This window comes from Ranitomeya imitator, chromosome 5 (assembly GCF_032444005.1).
Source record: "Ranitomeya imitator isolate aRanImi1 chromosome 5, aRanImi1.pri, whole genome shotgun sequence".
NCBI lineage: Eukaryota > Metazoa > Chordata > Amphibia > Anura > Dendrobatidae > Ranitomeya > Ranitomeya imitator.
The window spans coordinates 265,851,882-265,877,777 of record NC_091286.1 but is presented as its reverse complement, the minus strand read 5'-3'; the positions used below and the strand labels follow the sequence as shown (position 1 = coordinate 265,877,777).

The 25,896-nt window shown below is 42.8% G+C and overlaps 1 protein-coding gene across 1 annotated transcript in view; it reads right to left on the bottom strand.

The window, feature by feature from the left end:
* Window positions 1–812: 812 nt before the first annotated feature.
* MFSD4B (major facilitator superfamily domain containing 4B) overlaps window positions 813–25,896 on the bottom strand; it is a 66,474-nt gene continuing 41,390 nt past the window's right edge. The window contains exon 4 of the mRNA XM_069726143.1: window positions 813–4,613. Coding sequence (XP_069582244.1) covers window positions 3,391–4,613 — 1,223 coding nt within the window. The 3' untranslated portion in view covers window positions 813–3,390. The remainder of the gene's footprint in view (window positions 4,614–25,896) is intronic.

Below are 25,896 nucleotides of genomic sequence, written 5' to 3'. Positions count from 1 at the left end.
GAAGTGACTTTAGGGGTCCCATATATTGGGAAACCCACAAACGTGATACCATTTTAAAAACAGCACCCCCTGACATATTGAAAACTGCTGTCAGGTAGTTTATTAACACTTCAGGTGCTTTACAGGAATTAATGCAAAGTGGTATGACAGAAATTAAAATGTGTATTTTTACCACCTAAATGTTGCTAACTTCTAAACAGATTACTACAGCAGTCAGACTCTAAGGCCACTATTTGGTCGTGAATTGCCATCGCAAACATCAGGACAACAGAATCATGATCTGAGGGCACCAATTGTGACAAAGAAGAAGCCCCCACACTCTGTTAACCATTTATAATGATGTAGTCACTATTGACAGCAGCATCCAAGGGGTTAAACAGATTTAGATGGTGCAAATACTGATCGTAGCTGGTACAGCAAGTTGTCAGCTATAGTGTACAGCCGACAGATGCTGGATTGTCACCTGTATGGGGAGGCTATTCTCTTATATCTCAGGTCAGTTAAAAGACGTATTGACGGTCATTAAGGGGTTAAAACACACTGATTGCCGGCTTATGTAAAAGGACTATAAAGAGAATCTGTCACCAATGCAAACGGCTTATATTAGTAAATAAGTCTTTGACCTGATGAGGCAGATGTACTTTTGATAATCCATACAAAAATTGCTGTATTAGAAAGTCCAGCTCGAGCTGAACGGTTTTTAATTTGTGGATTTTACTGACAATCTGACACATTTTCAAAGTAAGGACACCAGTCCCATCTGGTCTAAGATCTATGTAGTTTGAATATTGACAAATCTGCTTGAGAAGGTCTGGCCTGCTGTAAACTTGTTTAATAACTTTAGTAAGCATTGGGTGTGGTAAGGTAATACATAAGTCCAAAGGCACAAGTCACTCCAAACAACAGTATATATTTTATTATGAAGGAAAAGATGAAAAACAAGAACTATTGGTATTTAGAGGAAGAAAGTGAAATAGATGACTAAACACAAAACAATAGTCATTTCCCAATGTACTTGCACCAGACAGAATAAGCAGCGAGTGCCTTCATATATTTCCTAATTCACGGCTGTGTAATTCTTTTCTAATATTCTGGCCTACTTACATACCTACAGTTAAAGTGTGCGCCACATATTTCATAAAGTCATTTTTAAAAATAAAGCATTAATTCAAATTCACAATTAAATAAAACCCATTGCCAATAACAGCATTACAGTAAAGAAAAAGATGTCCAGTTATAGATTGTCTAGGGCAGCCGTTCTCATCCTCCTCAGCTTGGCGTAAGCTCTGAAAAGAATTATTTTCTAGGAGTGACTGACATTTTGAGATATTTTTACTCTGTGCAGCAGAATAATGTAGACTTACTACGCTTTAAAAGGGAATCTGTCAGCAGGTTTTTGCAAGCCTATCATACAGCTGCATGAAGTAAGGGCACACACCCTAATTCTAGCTTTGTTTCACTTACCTTACTGGTTGCTGCAGTTTGGATAAAATCCCCATTTTATCTGCCTCAGATCTACCAGTTCTGTGCTCTCTATAACCCCGCCCACACCACTGATTGGCAGTTTTCAGCCTATAGAGAGTGCACACAGACTGCTGCCAATCAGTGGTGGGGGCGTAGTTGGACTACATGGTTGCAGGGTTACTAGTCCTCCTTGATAAAGTCACTGTTTTATCAGCAGGAAATTCAAAACTCCAGCAAGCAGCCCAATAAGTGACACTTCGCTGGAATCAAGGAGTGTGTCTGTTCATTATGGTTTTTCTCAGAATTAGAATTTCTCAGTTTTTAAGAATTAAAATGAATCTGTCATGACATTTAAGATGTGACAGTATCCTAGACTAGTAAAAGGCACACTGATTTCTCCTTGTGTCCATTATCTGTATCTCTGCTGTACGTTTGCTGACTCACAGTTAATAGTTTCAATGTACTGCAATTTAGCAGGCTGGCACATTCAAGTGATTGACAGATTAGGTTCTTTTACTATGCACACAGAGACGTCAATCAATGCAGTGTGGTAATGCGCTGCCCATGAATACATCGGATGTCTGGGATATCGCCCTCAGAGCGCTGCGTCTGTGAAACTGTGAGATTAACAAAACTGCAGCATAATCACATTTAACATTCATTTTAAAGCCAGCATACCTGTCATCACTTAATGCTGCTTCCACCTCCTGGAAGGGATCATATCAGAAGCTGGATTCACCCCTAGCATACACCACATCCAGAGGAGTGCTTAGGTTAGTGCGGGATGCAAAGGACTCTGTCCTATACAGCAAAGAAGCAGCTTTTCTTCAACCTGACTACTTTTGGAATCCTTAAGCAGCACATGGTTAAAATCTAATTTAATTTTGAATTCTCATTTTTTTTATGACAGCCCAATTTGCCACAGAACTCAAGTCTTATCCCTATGGAAATCCAGAGTTCAACACAACCTCGCTTAGGAAACATTAGAGAGAAATTAATGTAAACCAAAAGGAAAAATGCCCAAGTCAAGTCACTGGTATACATGCAATGACCATGTTTCTTGTTTTACCCCGATAGAGTATTCATCATCATTATCATTATTAAGCTATTCCTTCCTAAGTTACCGTAATTTTCTTACCCCACACGCTTTTTTTTTTTTTTTTTTTTTTTTACTCTCCAAAATTAGGAAAAAAAATTAAATACGCTCTGAAAACCATTTCAGAAAAAAACCACACACAAAACACAATGTATATAAATGTGTGCCCAAGGGCATTACCTTGTGTGGCATCTACAATTATATTGGTCAAGCCAAAAGTCAGATTATAACCCAGAAGGTGGGATCCTGCACTCACGTGAAGCATCTCTGCCCTTATCCTTTACTGTGTGTGGAGGGGAGAAGATTTTAGCCTCCTTTTTTTTCTTTTTACAAACAGTATGTTTTGGTACATGTCTATTTTGTGTAAAAAAAAAACATGCATTTCCTATCGGCTTCTCTATTTTGCCTTTAACAGTGCATGTATTAATGCCACCAATAATGATTGTTATAAAAAAAAGTCTTGATGAAGGAGGCCTCAACAGTAATGCACTTGAAAGTATGGCCAGCTCATCTCTCCATAAGCCTAGATAGCTAATGGTACCTCGTATTTTCCCCTGCATACATCCTCACAGTAAAATATTACCACTAGAAACATACCACCATGTAAGTGCAATAATATAATTCAAGGGTCTTTCAGATTCACTCAGCCCCAAGTAATTGAACAGTACGATAACAAGCAACACCCTTGATTTTAACACTTCGGCTACGTGAGATGATTAATTATCCCATTACTGGACGGTGCTTTCATTTTTTTTTTTAAGAACTTATCAATGCATCCTACAAGGAAGATCATTTCAGCCAATAATTGAAGATAATTTCAGCAACGTTTTTTAGTCATTTTTTTCTCTGTCAGCATTGAGTTTTTTGGAGGGAGATTTATTACCAATCACATCTATTGCAGTCCCATTTTTTGTTACCGACTCACTGCTGACATGCGAGGTTGAAGTCACTTCTGATGCGTTCCCTTGTATCACAGTGTTGTCATTTTTACTCCTATCGTTCATCTCAATAGATTCAAAGTCTGCTTCATTCCATTGCCGAGCATCCTCTTCCTCTTCTTCCTCCTCGTCTATTCCAGAACCTGAAAGTAAAGCCCTCCGGTCCTCACTTTCAATTCCACCCCACCGAGTCTGGTCTTTGGGACAAGTGGCGACTTTGTACATAACTGGAAACAGAACTGCAGTCAGCACAGAAGCCGTCAAGATTGTGTACATAAGTACTGGGTGGGCAGGAAATAATCCCTGAAGGTAACCTACAGAAGCAGGAATAGCCATCTCACCTAGGGCTGCCCCAACAACAAACAGGGAGGCAGACTTTCCTCCAATGGTTGTGTACTGTTGAGCCCAAGAAAAGCCACTAGGAAATGTGGTAGCCATAGAGCCACCATAGAGTGCACTGCCAATCCAAAGCACAATGGGGTGGGTATGAAAAAGGAGTAAAAACAAAGATGACACAGCACAACCAATCACACTAAGCAGTAGCATGGTGCCAGGATACAAACACGTGGCAAAACAGATGGCCAAACCTCGAACTGCGGCAAACACTCCCCAAAATATTGAATTCAGTCCAGCTGCTTTATCGTGATCCATTTCTGCTGTAGTGATGGCATAAGTAAAAATATAGGAACCATAGGCAACTTCTGCACCAACATAGGAGAAAAAGAACAAGACCAGGAGAAATATGAGGGCATTGTGGTATTTGGCTGTCCGTACTTTCTCTTCTGTGCTCTTGATGGCGGACTGGTTGGACTGGGTCTTGCTGTACAAGATAAATAAAAATAAAGAAACCAGCAAAATATATGTTGCAATAACAATATAGGATAACATGGATTTTTTTATTCCCCAACGCAGATCTAGCAATTCCTGGGATGTTTGGTTGATACCCTTCAGCTGCGGCAATTCTGTGAGACGAAGCTTATCAAGTGGCAGAATTTCTGGGATTAATTTTGCCAATATTGGAGCCAACAGAGCCCCTAAAGCAAAACTGAAGTGGAGTGCTTGCACATGTGGTCCAGATTCATCTCCCCAGGTATTGAGAATGACGACATTGCCACCTGTTGAGCAGAAAGAAATAATATTTTAGGAGATGGCAATAAAAACATGCTTAGTAAAAACTGGTGAAAGCCACTTTTGTCTATTCTGCAAACTCCAGTCACACAAATCTAATAGAATGTCAAGAGCACGAGAGCTGATCTTACACACAATAAGGCCTTACAGGTATAAAAGCAATGGCATGGGTCTGCAAAAGATTATTTAAAGGGGTTGTTCAGGATGAAATCAAAAGAATGCAGACACTATGTGACACACTGACAATTTCCTTGAGTAAGTGGGCCGTCACGTGACTGCATGTGTGAGAATTACATACTTGCGGTCATGTGTCGCTTAAATTGCATAGTTTCTTTCAATGGAGAAGTCTAGTTGGCATGCAGCTGCGAGTATGCTATATGCAAATCACGCAGCCATGTGACCTCAGACTAACTGCAGACTTTTTATTTTGACATAGATAACTCCTTTAACCCCTTAGTGACAGAGCCTAGTTTTACAATTCTCACCACTGTCACTTTATGAGGTTATAACTCTGGAACGCGTCAACGTATCCCGGTGATTCTGAGAATGTTTTTTCTTGACATATTGTACTTCATGTCAGTTTTCGATAAGACTTGTTTTATTTATGAAAAAAACACAAATTTTGCATAAATTTTGAAAATCTTACATTTCTCAATTTTTAAAATATGTGCCCTTAAATCAGAGAGTCAAGTCATACAATCGTTAATAAATAACATTTCCCACATGTCTACTTTACATCAGCACAATTTTGGAAACTTTTTTTCTGTTAGGAACTTATAAAGCAGTGGTCCCCAACTCCAGGCCTCGAGGGCCGCCAACAGTGCAGGTTTTCAGGATTTCCTTAGTATTGCACAGGGGTTGGAATCATCACCTGTGCAGATGATCACATTACCTCCGATGCAATACTAAAGAAATCCTGAAAACCTGCACTGTTGGCGGCCCTCGAGGCCTGGAGTTGGGGACCCCTGTTATAAAGGTTTACAAAACCATTTTTTTAGGAGCCACATCACATCACATCACATTTGAAGTGACTTTGAGGGGCCAATATGACAGAATATGCCCCAAAATGACATCATTCTAAAAACTGCACCCCTCAATCTACTCAAAACCACAATCAAAAAGTGTATTAACCCTTCAGGTAATTCACGAGAACTAAAGCAATGTGGAAGGAAAAAATTAACATTTAACTTTTTTCACAAAAAATTTACTTTAGACCCAAACTTTTTTATTTTCATAAGAGTATCAGGAGAAAATGGAAAACAAAATTTGTTGTGCAATTTCTCCTGAGTATGCAGATTCCCCATATGTGAGGGAAAACCACTGTTTGGGCGCATGGCAGAAGGGAGGGAGCACCGTTTGACTTTTTGAATGCAAAATTACCGTATATACTTGAGTATAAGCCGACCAGAGTATAAGCTGACCCCCCTAATTTTGCCACAAAAAAACTGGGAAAACTTATTGACTCGAGTATAAGCCTAGGGTGGGAAATGCAGCAGCTACCAGTTAATGTCAAAAATAAATATAGATACCAATAAAAGTAAAATTAATTGAGACATCAGTAGGTTAAGTGGTTTTGAATATCCATATTGAATCAGGAGCCCCATATAATGCTCCATATAGTTCATGATGCGCCCCATAAGATGCTCCATATTAAAATATACCCCATATAATGCTGCACAAAGGTTAATAATGGCCCCATAAGATGCTCCATAGAAACATTTGCCCCATACAATGCTGCATAAAGGTTGATGGCCCCATAAGATGCTCCACACATTATGGCCCCATAAGATGCTCCACACATTGTGGCCCCATGAGATGCTCCACACATTGTGGCCACATAAGATGCTCCACACATTATGGCCCCATGAGATGCTCCATACATTATGGCCCCATGAGATGCTCCGCACATTAGGGGCCCCATGAGATGCTCCACACCTTATGCCCCATAAGATGCTCCTCATATATGCCCCATAAGATGCTCCTCATATATGCCCCATAAGGTGCTCCATACATTTGCCCCATTTGCTGTTGCTGCAATTAAAATGAAAAAAAAAAAAAAAAAAAATCACATACTTACCACTCTTCGCTCAGGCCCCTGGCACTTGCGATAGTCACCTTCCACGTTCCATCGCTGCGCGCTGCTCTGTCTTCCATCCTCCGCACTGACTGTTCAGGCAGAGGGCGGCGCGTACACTAATCGCGTCCTCTGACCTGAACAGTCACAGCCAGAGGACGGAAGACAGAGCAGCGTGCAGCAATGGAACGTGGAAGGTGACTATCGCACAATGCTCCCCCTCCCCTGATATACTCACCTGCTCCCGGCGCGGTCTTCCTGTGTTCAGCGGTCACGTAGCGCTCATTAGAGTAATGAATATGCGTGCATATTCATTACTTTAATGAGCAGTACCACGTGACCGCTGAACACAGGAAGCGCTGCCCGGAGACCATGGGACATGCAGGGACAGCGCCAGGAGCAGGTAAGTATATCACAGCCGCCGCTCCCGCTCACCCGCCGACCCCACACCGACACTGACTCAAGTATAAGCCGAGAGGGTCACTTTCAGCCCAAAAAAGTGGACTGAAAATCTCGGCTTATACTCGAGTATATACGGTAGTTGGAATCTATGGTGGGCACTATGTCGCGTTTGAAGACATCCTGATGTGGCTAAACATTGGAAACCCACCCAATTCTAATTCAAACCCTAACACGTCACGACCCTAACCCCCAACACAACCCTAACTGCAAAGAATGGAAAAAATTAAAAATATTTTTAACCCCTTTCTGACCTCGGATGGGATAGTACATCTGAGGTCAGATCCCCTGTTTTGATGCAGGCTCCGGCGGTGAGCCCACATCAAAGCCGCGACATGTCAGCTGTTTTGAACAGCTGACATGTGCACGCAATTGCGGCGAGTGGAATCGCGATCCACCCGCCGCTATTAACTAATTAAATGCCGCTGTCACACGCTGACAGCGGCATCTAACTACCGCTTCCGGCCGCGCGGCCGGAAATGCGCGCATTGCCGACCCCGTCACATAATCAGGGGTCAGCGATGCATCAGGATAGTAACCATAGAGGTCCTTGAGACCTCTATGGCAGTGTTTTTCAACCAGTGTGCCGCGACACATGGTCGGGTGTGCCGCGGGGAACGTTCCCCAAACTATGGTGCCCCCTCCGGTTCACTTGCTTGCCTGAGTCCCTTCCTTCAGCGGTCTGACCGCCGCTGGCACTTCCGCATCAGGGAAGCGCCAGCAGCGGCTGACGTCACAGTCTGGCTCTGTCACGCTGAGCGTGTGACAGGCTGCCGCAGCTGCTGCTAAGTGTCGTAGCGCCGGTGACTCAGTTCGGGTGGCGTGTGTGGTTGGAGTGGACGGTGACGGTAGTAATTCAGTCCTAAAGACCACGGGGACCGGGTGGAGAGTTTGCATGCATGATAGGGGAGGGAGCAGCGGCCAGGGCAGGGGCAACAGCCAACAGCAAAACTGATAGATATAGATATAGATATATATATATATAGATATATAGATATATAGATATATATATATATATATATATATCTATATATATATATATCTATATATCTATATATATAGTATGGGGGCACAGATCTGGACATATGGGGGCACAAATCTGGACATATAAGGGCACAAATCTGTACATTATGGGGGCACCAATCTGGACAGTACGGCCCATACTGTCCAGATCTGTGCCCCCATAACATAATGTCCAGATTTTTGCCCCCATACTGTCCAGATCTGTGCCCCCATTCTGTCCAGATTTGTGCCCCCATATGTCCAGATCTGTGCCCCCATACTATCCAGATTTGTGCCCCCATACTATCCAGATTTGTGCCCCCTATTGGGGCACAGATCTGGACAGTATGGGGGCACAAATCTGGACAGAATGGAGGGACAGATCTGGACATATGGGGGCACAAATCTGGACATATAAGGGCACAAATCTGTACATTATGGGGGCACCGATCTGGACAGTACGGCCCATACTGTCCAGATCTGTGCCCCCATACTGTCCAGATTTGTGCCCCCATATGTCCAGATCTGTGCCCCCATTCTGTCCAGATTTGTGCCCCCATACTATCCAGATTTGTGCCCCCTATTGGGGCACAGATCTGGACAGTATGGGGGCACAAATCTGGACATGCATATAACAATGCTTATAATGTTATACTGCATATAACAATGAGAAATGTACAATGAGAAATACTATGGTCATGAGGCTGGAGTACTACAAGTACCAGCTCATAACGCTTTCCAAAGCGTTTGATACCGTGCCGCACAAGAGGTTGGTACACAAAATGAGAATGCTTGGTCTGGGGGAAAATGTGTGTAAATGGGTTAGTAACTGGCTTAGTGATAGAAAGCAGAGGGTGGTTATAAATGGTATAGTCTCTAACTGGGTCGCTGTGACCAGTGGGGTACCGCAGGGGTCAGTATTGGGACCTGTTCTCTTCAACATATTCATTAATGATCTGGTAGAAAGTTTACACAGTAAAATATCGATATTTGCAGATGATACAAAACTATGTAAAGCAGTTAATACAAGAGAAGATAGTATTCTGCTACAGATGGATCTGGATAAGTTGGAAACTTGGGCTGAAAGGTGGCAGATGAGGTTTAACAATGATAAATGTAAGGTTATACACATGGGAAGAAGGAATCAATATCACCATTACACACTGAATGGGAAACCACTGGGTAAATCTGACAGGGAGAAGGACTTGGGGATCCTAGTTAATGATAAACTTACCTGGAGCAGCCAGTGCCAGGCAGCAGCAGCCAAGGCAAACAGGATCATGGGGTGCATTAAAAGAGGTCTGGATACACATGATGAGAGCATTATACTGCCTCTGTACAAATCCCTAGTTAGACCGCACATGGAGTACTGTGTCCAGTTTTGGGCACCGGTGCTCAGGAAGGATATAATGGAACTAGAGAGAGTACAAAGGAGGGCAACAAAATTAATAAAGAGGATGGGAGAACTACAATACCCAGATAGATTAGCGAAATTAGGATCATTTAGTCTAGAAAAAAGACGACTGAGGGGCGATCTAATAACCATGTATAAGTATATAAGGGGACAATACAAATATCTCGCTGAGGATCTGTTTATACCAAGGAAGGTGACGGGCACAAGGGGGCATTCTTTGCGTCTGGAGGAGAGAAGGTTTTTCCACCGACATAGAAGAGGATTCTTTACTGTTAGGGCAGTGAGAATCTGGAATTGCTTGCCTGAGGAGGTGGTGATGGCGAACTCAGTCGAGGGGTTCAAGAGAGGCCTGGATGTCTTCCTGGAGCAGAACAATATTGTATCATACAATTATTAGGTTCTGTAGAAGGACGTAGATCTGGGGATTTATTATGATGGAATATAGGCTGAACTGGATGGACAAATGTCTTTTTTCGGCCTTACTAACTATGTTACTATGTTACTATGAGTATATGAGCTGGCACTTGTACTCTGGCCTCATGGCCATAGTATTTCTCATTGTACCCCTTTATATTGCAGTATATGAGCCACATAATTATCAGCACCATACACTGTGGCGCTGTACAGTGCATATCACCACAATATATGGTGCTGATAATTATGTGCTCATATACTGTATGTATGAGTTTACATGGGACATATATATATATATATATATATATATATATATATATATATATATATATATATATATATATATATATATACACATGGGACTGTATGTATGAGGTTACATGGGATTGTATATATGAGGGGGTTATCCTTTTTATTTCACTTTTTTTAAAATAAATAATTTATTGAAAGGACCTCTGCCAGGCATATTTCACTCTTGAGGGCTTAAAAAGCAGCTCTTGTGGTGATAAGGAGCTGATTTAAAAACCCCAAGAGTGAACTCCGTGAGAGCTGTATGTGTGGAATAATAAATTATATTTTGGCGGTCTTCAGCAGTCATGTCCTGCTTGAATTGACTCTAGTGGCGTAGCACTTTGCAGCCGGCTCTATTCTACTTATAGAGAAATCTGAGTGCTACGTCACTAGTGTCAATTCAAGCAGGAAATGCAGACCGTAGTAATATAAGTTATTATTCCACACATACAGCTCTCATGGAGTTCACTTTTGGGGGGGTTTAAATCAGCTTCTTATCACCACAAGAGCTGCTTTTTAAGCCCTCAAGAGTGAAATATGCCTGGCAGAGGTCCTTTAAGTGTGCCAGATATAATGTAATACTCTTCTATTTTAGTGTGTGGCTGCGCACACTATCTCAGCAGTGATGGAGAAGTATTTGAGAATGGAAAAGGCAAATGCCGAACAGGACCCTGGACACAATTCTAACCCAGATGAAGGCCCTAGTAAGAGAGGTCGACAAAAGAAAAAAGACAAGACGGTGAGCTCAAGGCAATACAGTGAAAGCTATCTTTCATTTGGATTTACTTTCACTGGGGATGCGACAGCACCAACACCACTGTGCTTGGTGTGTGGTGAGAAGCTATCTAATAGCGCCATGGTGCCAAGCAAGCTTAAACGCCATCTCCAAACGAAACACCCTTCCGTTCAAAACAAGCCGATGGAGTATTTTGTACACTTACGTACAAACAATGAGAAAGGGGCAACTTTTTTGAGAAAAAGCACAAAGGTAAATGAGAGAGCCCTCAAAGCTAGCTACCTTGTTGCTGAACTCATAGCTAAATCAAAAAAGTCACACACTGTGGCAGAAACATTAATACTGCCAGCTTGTAAAGCTATTGTAAATGAGATGCTTGGCCCTGACGCAGCCAAAGAGATAGCTAAAGTGCCTCTCTCTGATAACACAATTGCCAGACGGATTGATGACATGTCTGCGGACATTGAAACAGTTGTTTTGGAAAAAGTGCGCATCAGTAAGAAATTTGCCTTGCAACTTGATGAGTCGACGGATATCAGTGGACATTGTCAGCTGTTGGCCAATGTGCGTTTTGTGGATGGAGAAGCCATTACAGAAAACTTCCTATTTTGCAAGGCACTGCCAGAAAAATCAACAGGAGAGGTAATATTCCAGGTCACATCGGAATATCTTGATAAAAGTGGGCTTACATGGGAAAACTGCACAGGTGTCTGCACTGATGGAGCCGCAGCCATGGTCAGGCGCATCAAAGGCTTTGTAAGTAGGGTTAAAGAAAGAAACCCAGATGTTCTTGTTACCCACTGTTTCTTGCACCGTGAGGCCCTCGTTGCAAAGACCTTACCAGCAGATCTAGCTCCTGTGCTGGATGATGTTGTGCGCATAGTGAACTTTGTGAAGACGCGACCTTTGAGATGTCGCTTATTTGCGTCTTTGTGTACAGAAATGGGAGCGGAACATAAAATCTTATTGCTCCACACGGAGGTCAGGTGGCTGTCACGCGGCAAAGTGCTGGCCCGTGTGTATGAGTTGCGAGAGGAACTTAAAATATTTCTGACAAACGAGAGGTCCGATTATTCAAAACTGCTTGCAAGTGATCAGTGGTGTGCAAAGCTGGCATGCCTGGCTGATAGATTTCAATATCTGAATGAACAAAACACACGGATGCAAGGCCGAAATGAAAACCTGCTTACAAGCACTGATAAAATGAACGGATTCTGTTTAAAGGTGCAGCTCTGGCAGCAACATGTGCAGGGTGGCAACCTTCAGATGTTCCCGCTCACCGAGAAACTGCATGATGACAATACTGCTGCAATGTGCGAGGTGATTGGCAGACATTTGAAAACTCTTGAGGAGAAGTTATCGTTTTATTTCTCTTCAACCTTCACAGAATGCCTTGACTGGGTTAGGGACCCATACAGCTCATTATCCGTTGCTGGAAAGGACATGACTTTAAAGGAGCAAGAGGAACTCATTGAACTGAAGCAAGATCGCGGTTTAAAGCTAAAGTTTGCTGATCTTTCTTTGGACAGTTTTTGGTTATCTGTTGCCAAGGAGTTCCCCATTCTGGCCAACAAAGCTATTTTGACATTGCTCCCATTTTCGACCACATATCTATGTGAGCTGGGCTTCTCAAGCTTGACTGCGATAAAAACTAAAAACAGGAAGAGACAGAACTGTTGAGGAAGAGCTTCGTGTGTGTCTTTCCACCATTCCTGCTAGGATATCCCTTTTGTGTTTATCGAAACAGGCCCAGGTTTCACACTGAGTGAGTATAAATACATTTAGAATCTATATTATTAACTATATGTATAATATGTACTGTTTTAGTGTCATTTTGTGCCATTTTGGTTGGTGGTGTGCCCCGGGATTTTTTAAGTATAAAAAGTGTGCCGCGGCTCAAAAAAGGTTGAAAATCACTGCTCTATGGTTACTGATGTTGGTTTGCTGTGAGCGCCGCCCAGTGGTCGGCGCTCATAGCAAGCCTGTAATTAAGCTACATAGGAGCGATCTGATGATCGCTGCTATGTAGCTGAGCCGATCAGGCTATGCCAGCTTTTAGCCTCCCATGAAGGCTATTGAAGCATGGCAAAAGTAAAAAAAAAAAAGTTAAAAAAAAAAAATGTTAAATAAAAAAAATATATAAAAGTTGAAATCACCCCCTTTTGCCCCATTCAAAATAAAACAAAAATAAAATTTAATATACACATATTTGGTATCGCCGAGTTTAGAATCGCCCGATCTATCAATAAAAAAAGCATTAACCTGATCGCTAAACTGCGTAACGAGAAAAAAAATTTGAAACGCCAAAATTGCGTTTTTTTTGGTCACTGCGGTACTGCATTAAAATGTAATAACGGGCGATCAACAAAACGTATCTGCACCAAAATGGTATCACTAAAAACGTCAGCAAAAAATAAGCCCTCACCCAACCTCAGGTCACGAAAAATGGAGACGCTGCAGGTATCGGAAAATGGCGCAATTTTTTCACACTTAGATAAAAAATAACCTAGACATGTTTAGTGTCTATGAACTCGTACTGACCTGGTGAATCATGATGGCAGGTCAGTTTTAGCATTTAGTGAACCTAGCAAAAAAAGCCAAACAAAAAACAAGTGTGGGATTGCACTTTTTTTTGCAATTTCACGGCACTTGGAATTTTTTTTCCCCATTTTCTAGTACACGTCATGGTAAAACAAATGAGGTCGTTCAAAAGTACAGCTTGTCCCACAAAAAATAAGCCCTCACATCGCCATATTGACAGAAAAATAAAAAAGTTATGGCTCTGGGTAGGAAGGGAGTGAAAAACGAACACAGAAAAACGGAAAATCCCAAGGTCATGAAGGGGTTAATTTATTATTTTCATCCAACTATCACAGTGATCAAAATGAACCAACAGGAAAAATCTCCTATTGTTGTTGGGTACCAGCCAGAAGATCTCGGCGGGCGCACTACACAAAAAAAACAAGCCAGTATATAGCGCCATCAGAGAAAAAATAAAAGTTACAGCTCTCAGAATAAAGCGATGCAAAAATAATGTTTCTATAAAATAGTGTTTATTGGGTAAAAGCACCAAAATATTAAAAAAAAAGAAACTGGTGTCTCTGTAAGACTATGTGCACACGTTGCGGATTCTGTGCGGATCCACAGCGTTTTTTTTGCGGTGCAAAAACGCTGCAGATCCGCAAATGATTTACAGTACAATGGAAATCAATGAGAAAAAAAAAAAAGCTGTGCACACTTTGCGGAAAATCCGCTGCGGAAACGCTGCGGTTTAAAAGTAGCATGTCACTTCTTTTTTGTGAATCTGCAGCGTTTTTGGGTTCCCTGAAAAATGCCCACAGGAAAATTGCCCACACGGAAAATTGCACACATGGAAAATAGCCAATAGCAGCATCACAATTTTTCAGATCTAGGATATTTGAGGTGAAAGGTGCTGAAGATCTGTGGCTTGTAGCAGTCTGTCATTATCAGCAATAGATATATCTAGTCTGCTCTCATCTCTCTCTGATTCTGCCTTACTCCTCCCACCAGCCCAGAACAGCAGCACACGCAGAGCCAGCAGCAGTATGATCCAGAGGAACCATCACTGCTATCAGTACCCACAAAAGAATCACTGTATTATCTGTGGAGTTACATGGGACTGCAGGTCAGATCTAATACATTATCATCTCAGTGGGAGCCCACCAAAAGCAGGGTGCTGCTGGCTGAGATAGATGGTCCTCGAAGCCCAGAAGGCACAGCAGAAAGGTGAGATTCTCTTAGAATCTGTCAGAGGAGCAGAAGTGCCATAGCAGCGCCAGTGCCATAGCAGCGCAGCTCTCCCATTGACTTCAGTGGCAGTGAATCTGTGGCATGCACTTCCCTTCCATGTCCACTTATGACTACCAAGAGTAAGAGTGAACAGACCCTATCTAGTTATGTATCACACACATATACTGCAGGATCAGGCAAGCATAGGATGGAAGGAAATGCAGAGTGGATTTGAATAAGGGTCTCTAGGCCCAGACACACCACAATTAGAGTGGAATAAGGGTCTCTAGGCCCAGACACACCACAATGAGAGCGGAATAAGGGTCTCTAGGCCCAGACACACCACAATGAGAGCGGAATAAGGGTCTCTAGGCCCAGACACACCACAGTGAGAGTGGAATAAGGGTCTCTAGGCCCGGACACACCACAATGAGAGTGGAATAAGGGTCTCTAGGCCCAGACACACCACAGTGAGAGTAGAATTATTGTTAGCACAGTGGAATGACAACTCCTAAGAACAGAATCCGTACTCTGGGACTAGGGATGAATGAACCGAACCTGTAGAACCTGGAGAAGTAAACTGGGCCCAGAGACCTTTGTTGAAATCCATTCTGCATTTTCTTTGCTGCCTGTGTTGTGCTGTATTGTATTTCAATGGAGCCCATGGAAGTCAAGGACAATCACCCGGCAGCCAATTATTTGCAGGTGTGCAATGATTGTTTAATAAACGTAAGTTATTGCTGTTATTAGAACTCCTTAATAAACTGTTCTTAATAAGCTTGTCGGTAGTTTTTTATGTGGGCAATTTTCGCCAACATTCTTCTGTGCAGCAGAGCATCTCACCTATGATTCTATACTATTCTCTGTTCTGCAGAGCATCTCGCGTATACCTGCATACTATCCCCCTGTCCTGCAGAGCATTTAACCTATAGATCTTTGCTATTCTCTGTTCTGCAGAGCATCTCACCTATAATTCTAAATTATTTTTCTGCCCTGCAGAAGATCTCACGTATACGTGCCTACAATCCCAGTCCTGCGCAGCATTTAACCTATATCTCTTTGCTATTCTCTGTTCTGCAGAGCTTCTCACCTATAATTCTATATTCTTCTGCCCTGCAGAGCATCTCACGTATACCTGCATACTATCCCCCTGTCCTGCAGAGCATTAACTATAGGTTTTTGCTATTCTCTGTCTTGCAGAGCATCTCGCCTATAATTATATATTATTCTTCTGCCCTGCAGAGCATCCCATTTATACATGCATACTATCCTCCTGTCCTACAGAGCATTTAACCTATAATTCAGCCTGTGGGCAATTTTCTGTGGGCATTCTTCACCTTGCACCTCAGATATCATGGATCTGAAACTTTGTGATGCTGCAATTGCCAATTTTCCATGTGGGCAAATTTCTATGTGTGCAATTTTCCGGTCACCGGTCAAATATAGTCCACGGAGGAGCTAGCCGACTAGTGGGGGATACCGTGTTGCTGCAACCCACACGCTCTGTACAGTCTGTTCAAGGTCAGCCTTATTTTAGGCACCATCTCCTCCGTGGACCATATTGGACCACACATATTTAAAGTGACTTATCTGAATTGTTCTCACGCTGTAATAGTTCTGACCCAAAAAATAAAGCTGCTTTATCAATTTTACCAAACGCCGAACAACATGAAAAAAAACCCATCCTGAATTGCTGTTTTTTGTTCATTCTGCCTCCCAAAAATCAGAATAGAAAGTGATCAAAAAAGTCATGTGCCCGAAAATGGTACCAATAAAAACATCAACTTGTCCCGAATAAAATAAGCCCTCACATGACGGTCCGAAGAAGTACTGAAAAATTATAGCTCTCAAAATATGGTGATGCAAAAAATTGTTTTGGCAATCAAAAGCATTTTTTTTTTTAGGGTGTGACAGCAGCCAAACATAAAAATCCAACATATATCTGGTATCGCTGTAATTGCACAGACCTGACAGTCGTCTAATCACAGCACGAGGAACAGCAGAAAAAAAAAATAAAACCAATTCTTCACCTGCTGTTGATTTGTTCATTCTGCCTCCCAAAGATCAGAGTATGGTTCAGCACACATTTATCCTGCGCTCTGCGCTGACCGCTATCACTAATGCTTCCATGTAAATCTCTAAAATACATAATTTAGACGGAAACCCTGGCAGAAAATTCCCTATAATGAGGCAGATGGAGGCACTATGGACGCTGTCTGGCCTATGATCCAGTGGTGTCAGTCTTTTTAGGTGTGCGTAAAAATGGAGTGTGCCACAGTTTTGTGCATTTTTGAAAAAAGAACATTGCTGAACAGAGGCCAGACAGAATTATTCTGCTGGCTCATTATAGTGCATGGATCCCACGGGGGTTTCATGTGAATCACGTCACTCGGAGATTTAGATGAAGACCCCAAAGTGCTTAGAAATCAGCACTGGATAGATATGACCCCAAATGGTATGTAAAATGTTCCCAATGAAAGCTCCAACTCATTCTGCAAAAAAAGTTCCCTCTCAGGTCCGTTATCTTCCAATGGAAATATAGGGGGTTTCCACGTTACTAGTAGCACAAACGCTTTGGAAAATGGCTCCTGGCCTTCCCAAAAGATATTCAGCAACTTTTGTGCTCCCAAATCCAAAAGCCCCCTCCCTTTTGAGTCCCAGTGTGTACCTAAATCACATTTAGCGTTCACATGTTTGACATTTCTGGAGCGATGCGAGCCCGCCTAATTTACAGGTGCTTATGTTCAGAAGGATGACCTGGGAATAATGTACTGGTCACTGCAATGTAGCGGTCACTACCACGTACTGGTCACTACAACGGCAGTTTTGCAATTTTCACTCAGCAACAGCCACTGCTGCTTGTTTCTGGAAAACACCCATGGAGTCAAAATCATCACTACACCTGCAAATAAATCCCAAAGGGGTATAGTTTAAGAAATGGAGTCGCTTGAGGGAGGATTCTACTCTTCCTGTTGTATTAATATGATCACTGCACCCCTAGATGAATTCATTGAGAAGTGTAGTTTGTAAAATGGTTACTTTTGCTATTCTGGCACCTCAAAAGCTCTGCCAATGTGACATGGCACGCGCAAACCAGTACAGCAAAATGTAAACTCCAATATAGCGCTTTTTCCCTTCTGAGCTTTGCTCTGGGCCTCAAAAACCGTTTTTGACCACATATTTTGGTGTAGTCCGGAGAAACTGCACAATAATTTTTGGGTTCGATTTTCTTCTGTTAACCTTGTGAAAATAAAGAATGTGGGGCGAAAATAACATTTTTGGGGCGAAAATAACATTTGTGAGAAAAAATGATTTTTTTTATTTCACTACTATGTTATAAACTTGTGTGAAGCACTTGGTGGTTCAAGGTTCTCACCCCAGAATAGATAAGTTCCCTGAGGGGTCTAGTTTCCAAAATAGTGTAACTTATAAGCAGTTTCCACTGTTTAGGGACATCAGGGGTTCTCCAAATGCAACATGGCTAATTATTCCAGCAAATTTTGCTTTCAAAAAGTCAAATGGAGCTCCTTCCCTACTGCCATGCCCCCAAACAGTGGTTTCCCCCCATATGGGGTTATCTGCATGCTCAGGAGAAGTTGCCCAACAAATTTTGGGGTCCATTTTATCCTGTTACCCTTGTGAAAATAAAAAAATTGGGGGGGTCTAAATTAAAATTTTTGTGAAAAAAGTTAAATGTTCATTTTTTCCTTCCACGTGCTAAAAATTCCTGTGGAGTACCTGAGGGTTAATAAACTTCCTGAATGTGGTTTTGAGCATCCTGAGGGGTACAGTTTTTAGAATGGTGTCACTTTTGGGTATTTTCTGTCATATACACCCCTCAAAGTCAGTTCAAATGCAATGTGGTCCCTGAAAAAAAAAAAAAAAAAAAGTTTTGTAAATTTTATGGAAAAAAAATTAGAAAATCGCTGGTCAACATTAACACTTGATCATATGATTATATGATAAGACGGACCTAGATTTTAGAGGAAAATAAGAAAAAAATATTTTGAGCTAAATAGTGTGCAAAAACATTTAATAAAATACAAAAATATTAATCTGTGGATGATGCTGTTATGGGGGATCTGTGAATTACAGTACACTATGTGCAGAATTATTAGGCAAGTTGTATTTTAGAGGATTATTTTTATTACTGATCAACAACTATATTCTCAATCAACCCAAAAGACTCAAATATGAAAGCTTAATATTTTTGGAAGTTGGAGTGGTTTTTTTTTTAGATTTGGCTATCTTAGGAGGATATCTGTTTGTGCAGGTAACTATTACTGTGCAGGATTATTAGGCAACTTAATAAAAACCAAATATATTCCCATCTCACTTGTTTATTTTCACCAGGTAAACAAACCAATATAACTGCACAAAATTTAGGAATAAACATTTCTGACATGCAAAAACAAACCCCCCAAAAATTAGTGACCAATATAGCCACCTTTCTTTATGATGACACTCAGCAGCCTTCCATCCATAGATTCCGTCAGTTGCTTGATCTGTTTACGATCAACATTGCATGCAGCAGCCACCACAGCCTCTCAGACACTGTTCCGAGAGGTGGACTGTTTTCCCTCCCTGTAGATCTCACATTTTATGAGGGACCACAGGTTCTCTATGGGGTTCAGATCAGGTGAACAAGGGGGCCATGTCATTATTTTTTCTTCTTTGAGAGCTTTACTGGCCAGCCACGCTGTGGAGTAGTTGGAGGCATGTGATGGAGTATGGTCATGCATAAAAATCATGTTTTTCTGGAACGATACCGACTCTTCCTGTACCACTGCTTGAAGAAGTTGTCTTCCAGAAACTGGCAGGAGTAGGTCTGGGAGTTGAGCTTCACTCCATTCCTCAACCCGAAAAGGTCCCACAAGTTCATCTTTGATGACACCAGCTCATACCAGTACCCCACCTTGCTGGTGTCTGAGTCGGAGTGGAGCTCTCTGCCCTTTACTGATCCAGCCTCTGGCCCATCCATCTGGCCCATCAAGAGTCACTCTCATTTCATCAGTCCATAAAACTTTTGAAAAGTCAGTCTTAAGATATTTCTTGGCCCAGTTTTATCTTATGTTTCTTGTTCAATGGTGGTCGTTTTTTAGCCTTCTTTACGTTGGCCATGTCCCTGAGTATCGCACACCTTGTGCTTTTTGTTACTCCAGTAACGTTGCAGCTCTGAAATATGGCAAAACTGGTGGCAAATGGCATCTTGGAAGCTTCACGCTTGATTTTCCTCAATTCATGGGCAGTTATTTTGCGCCTTTTTTGGCCAACACGCTTCTTGCGACCCTGTTGGCTATTTGCCATGAAACGCTTGATTGCTCGGTGATCACGCTTCAAAAGTTTGGCAATTTCAAGACTGCTGCATCCCTCTGCAAGACATCTCACAATTTTGGACTTTTCAGAGCCTGTCAAATCTCTCTTCTGATCCATTTTGAAAAAGGAAAGGAAGTTGCCTAATAATTAAGCACACCTTATATAGGGTTTTGAGGTCATTAGACAACACCCCTACTCATTACAGAGATGCACATCACTTGATTTACTTAATTGGTAGTTGGTTCTGAAGCCTGAACAGCTTTGAGTAGGACAGCATGTATAAAAAGTATCGTGTGATCAAAATAACTTGCCTAATAATTCTGCACAGTGTACAGTGCCTGCAGTACCGTATATTGTGACTACCCTCCCCCCCCCATCCTCAGGAATACATCGACTTACTGTATACATGGATGTATTCTGAAAGATCAGGGAGGTGTTAGTCACTTTTGCTATAAAAACTTTGGACACTACATTATAGTGTATAGCTACACTAGATATGGCTAGAACCCCAACCATCCTTCAGAATATACCCAGAGATACAGTACATTCTGAAGGATGATGGGGATTGTTTGCTCACCTTGCTAAAAGGATCTCGGACTTGTGAGTACCGTAGTTGCAACATTAAATAGTGTGCAGAGACAGATATGTGATTGGTGGAGGCAGGTCAGCAACAGTTCCCTCCACCAATCACTATCCATCCCTGCAGTGGAGGAGCAGAATCGCTCTTCTCTCCCTCCTCAGCTTTAGGCCTCTTTCACACATCCGTGTCTCCGGTACGTGTGGTGACAGTTTTCACATGAACCAGAGACACTGACACACATAGACCCATTCAAATGAATGGGTCTGTGCACGTCAGTGCATTTCCACGGACTGTGTGTCCGTTTTTTACTGTCAGCACAACATCCTGCACTCGTAGAGCACACATGGATGTCATCCATGACATGCATCAGCGCTACAGTAAGCGCTGTTCCCCTGTGCCGGGTGCTAAATACGGCTCTCATCATTCTCCCAGAATCATTCACCAGCTGTGACATCGAGGCCGGGCCGAGAGCTCCATCTGCACCTGCGCCACATCTGAGGCCATTTTCTTGGAGACACCGCGTAGAGGCAAGCGCGGATGGAGATCTCGGCTTTTCTCCATCTGTGCCTGTGCCGACTGGGAAGCCGGACCCCAGAAGAAGAATGGTGGCCGCCATATGCCACCACCGCAGGGCCACCACACCACCGTACCACCACAGCTCACCGCCATACCACCACCGCAAAAACCCCAACTCCGGGCCCGCAGCATTGGTAAGGACAGTGTTCGGCTTATAAGACCCACCCCCATTTTCCACCTAATTTTGGGGATCATAAAAGTGCATTTTATAATCCGAAAAATATGGCATTTTGTGTGACATATCTCTCGGATTTAAGGGCATAGAAATTAAAATACCGTATATACGAGTATAAGCTGACCTGAGTATAAGCCGAGACGAAAAATAAGCCAGCTCACCCGTGATGCATGAACCAATGTTCTGAAGCACGGACCCGCTGTGTCCAGGCGTATAAAGTAAAAGGAATGTCCAGCTTCACCGAATCCGTAAAAAAAGAGTTTTCTTTATTTACAAACTTTAAACATGGAGGATACAGACTTCAGCAAGTCTGCTTTATATAAGCAGAGACCCCTAATTTTGCCACGGAAAACTTCGAAAACTTAATGACTCGAGTATAAGCCTAGGGTGGAAAATGCAGCAGCTACCAGTAAATGTCAAAAATAAAAATAGATACCAATAAAAGTAAAATTAATTGAGACATCGGTAGGTTAAGTGTTTTTGAATATCCAAATTGAATCAGGAGCCCCATATAATGCTCCATACAGTTTATGATGGGCTCCATAAGATGCTCCATATTAAAATATGCCCCATATAATGCTGCACAAATGTTGATTATGACCCCATAAGATGCTCCATACAGACATTTGCCCCATATAATGCTGCACAAATGCTGATTATGGCCCCATAAGATGTTCCATACAGATATTTGCCCCATATAATGCTGCACAAATGCTGATTATGGCACCATAAGATGCTCCATATAGACATTTACCCCATATAATGCTGCACAAATGCTGATTATGGCCCCATAAGATGCTCCATACAGACATTTGCCCCATATAATGCTGCACACGTGCTGATTATGGCCCCATAAGATGCTCCATACAGACATTTGCCCTGTATAATGCTCCACAAATGCTGATTATGGCCCCATAAGATGCTCCATAGACACATTTGCCCCATATGCTGTTGCGGTGATTAAAAAAAAAAAAAATCACATACTCACCTCTCGTCGCTCAGGCCCCCGGCACTTGCTATAGTCACCTTTTCCCGTTCCACCGCTGTACACACTGAAGTTCAGGCAGAGGGCGGTGCACACACTAATCGAGTCACCGCGCCCTCTGACCTGAGCGTCACTGCAGAGGACGCGGAAGACTGAGCCTGGCGGTGGAATGCGGACAGGTGAATATCACCCAATGCCCCCATTATACTCACCTGCTCCTGGCGCGGTCCCTGCATGTCCCTGGTTCTCTGGGCACCGGCAGCTTCTTCCTGTGTTGAGCGGTCACATGGTACCGCTCATTACAGTAATGAATATGGACCCGACTCCACTCCCCCCTCCCCTGCCGACCCCTGGGAATGACTCAAGTATAAGGCGAGAGGGGCAATTTCAGCCTAAAAAAAATGGGCTGAAATTCTCGGCTTATACTCGAGTATATACGGTACATGTCTATATAGACAGCTTGAAGGTTGATCTCACTAACAAATTCCCATTTAACCCCTTCGTGACAGAGCCATTATTGTACTTAATGATCAAGCCAATTTTTACAATTCTGACCACTGTCACTTTATGAGGTTACAGCTCTGGAACGATTCAATGTATCCCACTGATTCGGAGACTGTTTTTTGGGACATATCGCACTTCATGTTCGTGGTAAAAGTTCTTCGATATAACTTGCGTTATAACTGCTAGTGTGACGGCAGCTTTAGAAGGGAGGGAGCGCCGTTTGACATTTCAATGCAAAATTGGCTGGAATCAATGGTGGCGCCATGTCGCATTTGGAGACCTCCTGATGTAACTAAACAGTGGAACCCCCCCCCCAGTTATAACTCCAACCCTAGCTTCAGCCCATCCCACTTTAGCCCAACCCACAGGGAAAAATGGAAATAAATATATTTTTTTAATTTTTACCTAACTAAGGGGGTGATAAAGGGGGGTTTGATTTACTATTTTTTTTTAATTTTGATTACTGTGATAGGGCCGGACATTTTCTTCCTGGAAGAAGATGCTGGCGGCCTGGGGGACTTCACGGAGGGACATCGGAGGTCCTTGGGGGGGAAATAAGGGGGGACCCCATTTCTATCTCCTCTGATGTGCGATCACATCAGAGGAGAGAGAAACTAAATGGGAAATCTGACTTTTTTGCGGTTGCCGTTATTCCGTTAATAACAGCGCTCGCAACACTGGGGTCGGTAAAAATCAACCAGAATCATATTCTCTGAGGTCTCAGCTACCCCCGGTAGCCTAGACCCTGGAGAAATTCCGACTCTGGGGGGACGCTATACACTTATTTCTCAGCGCCATTAAAAACTGTCGCAGAGGCATAAATACCCTTAATTGCCGCCGTTAAAAGGTGTATTGGCGGTCATGAAGGGGTTAATAATCATCCCCCAAAATCACACATCATGGGCTTAGGTAAACTGGAAAGAGTGGAGTCCAAAACCGGTTTTTACGTACCGGTAATAGGATTTTACAGAGTCCACGACAGCACCCACAACGAGAGAGGGGATCCGCCCACCTTCCGGACAGGAACCTACAGGTTAAAAAGGGGCGGTCCCCCTCGCCCTCCAGTTTGTGTTCCAGAGTACAAGGGATACCGCCAATGAATCAGTACATGACAATATTATCTTAAACACTACTAAATACCACCACCTCTATAGAGTGATCTCTAAGGCACACCTTCCAACAGAGTGCAGGAATAAGTAACTAAATACGGGGGGGAATGTATGGGTGCTGTCGTGGACTCTGTAAAATCCTATTACCGGTACGTAAAAACCGGTTTTCCTATCGCCACGACAGCACCCACAACGAGAGACTTTCAAAGACTATTTAACTGGGAGGGACCACAGCACTAAGTACTGAACGGCCAAACTGTAAGCTGGAATTAGCAGATAGATCAAGGCGATAGTGCTTATAAAAGGTGGAAGGTGATGACCAAGTTGCCGCCTTACATATCATTTCAATGGGGACATCTGCCTTCTCCGCCCAGGATGATGCCATGGCCCGAGTGGAGTGCGCCCTGATGCCTTCTGGTGGTGTTACTCCCCTGGCAGAATAGGCAAGACATATCGCTTCTCTAATCCATCTAGCGATAGAGTTCTTCGTGACACCAGAACCTTTTTTCTGATTCTGGAAAGAAACAAACAGAGCCCTACTCTGTCTCCAGCTTTGTGTCCTATCCAGGTATTCTAATATCGCCCTCTTTACATCTAGGGTATGATATTTTTTCTCCTCTTCTGAACCTGGATTTTCATAGAAAGATGGTAAATAAATCTCCTGACTTCTATGAAATTTAGTTGCTACTTTTGGTAAATATGCAGGATCAGGTTTTAGGACAATCTTATCCTGGAGAATTATTAGATAGGGAGGATCTACTGATAACGCATGTATATCACTGACCCTCCTGGCAGACCTTAATGCTAAATGTAGAGCTGTCTTTAAAGTTAAATTTTTTATCGAAATAGAGTCTAATTGCTCAAAAGGAGGTTCGGTCAACGCCTCAAGCACCAAATTTAGATCCCATGGGGGTATTCTTACAATATGGATTGGGTTAGAACGCTGACATGCCTTAATAAACCTAGCAACCCATCTATTACCAGCTACATCACTGTTATATAGAGCTCCTAAGGCTGAAACATGAACTCTCAGAGTGTTGACTGCTAAACCCAATTCCCAGCCCTTCTGAAGGAATTCTAAAATAGCTGAAATCGGAGCCTTATCTCCTAATGGTTGCTGATGAAACATAAGGAATTTTTTCCAAATTTTTGTATAGATCTTTGTAGTAACCTCCTTCCTGCTTTTCAATAAGGTAGTAATAAAAAGCATTGGAGAACCCTCTCTCCTTCAGAAGCTCCCTCTCAAGTTCCAAGCCGTTAAGTGAAGAGTCTCCAAATTTGGATGACGAAATGGACCTTGAGAAAGGAGTTCCGGAACCACTGGCAACACCCAGGGATTGGTCACTGACATTGTCCTGAGGAGAGAGAACCAAGGCCTCCTGGGCCAGAAGGGGGCAATTAGGATCACTCTGGCTCCTTCCTCCCGGATCTTCCTGAGAACTGTCGGAATCAGACACATAGGAGGAAAGGCATATGCCAGCTGGAAGTCCCAACGGACACGAAGGGAATCCACTATGAATGGTTGGTCTGCTATGTGCAAGGATGCGAACCTCCTGACCTTCCTGTTCTTCCTCGTAGCAAATAGATCTATTATCGGCAAACCCCACAGATTGACTATTCGATCGAATATCTGTTGGTCTAGGGACCACTCTCCCTGACGAAGGGAATGGCGACTGAGATAGTCCGCCTCTATATTGAGTTCCCCTTTTATATGAACTGCCGACAGGGATTGTAAGTGATTCTCGGCCAGACAATATCTGTGCTGTAGTGGTCATTAGGGATCGTGATCTTGTCCCCCCCCTGATGATTGATGTAGGCTACCACAGTCATATTGTCTGTTTGTATCTGTACATGTGCATTCCTCAGGGATGGTAGTAAGCAAAGA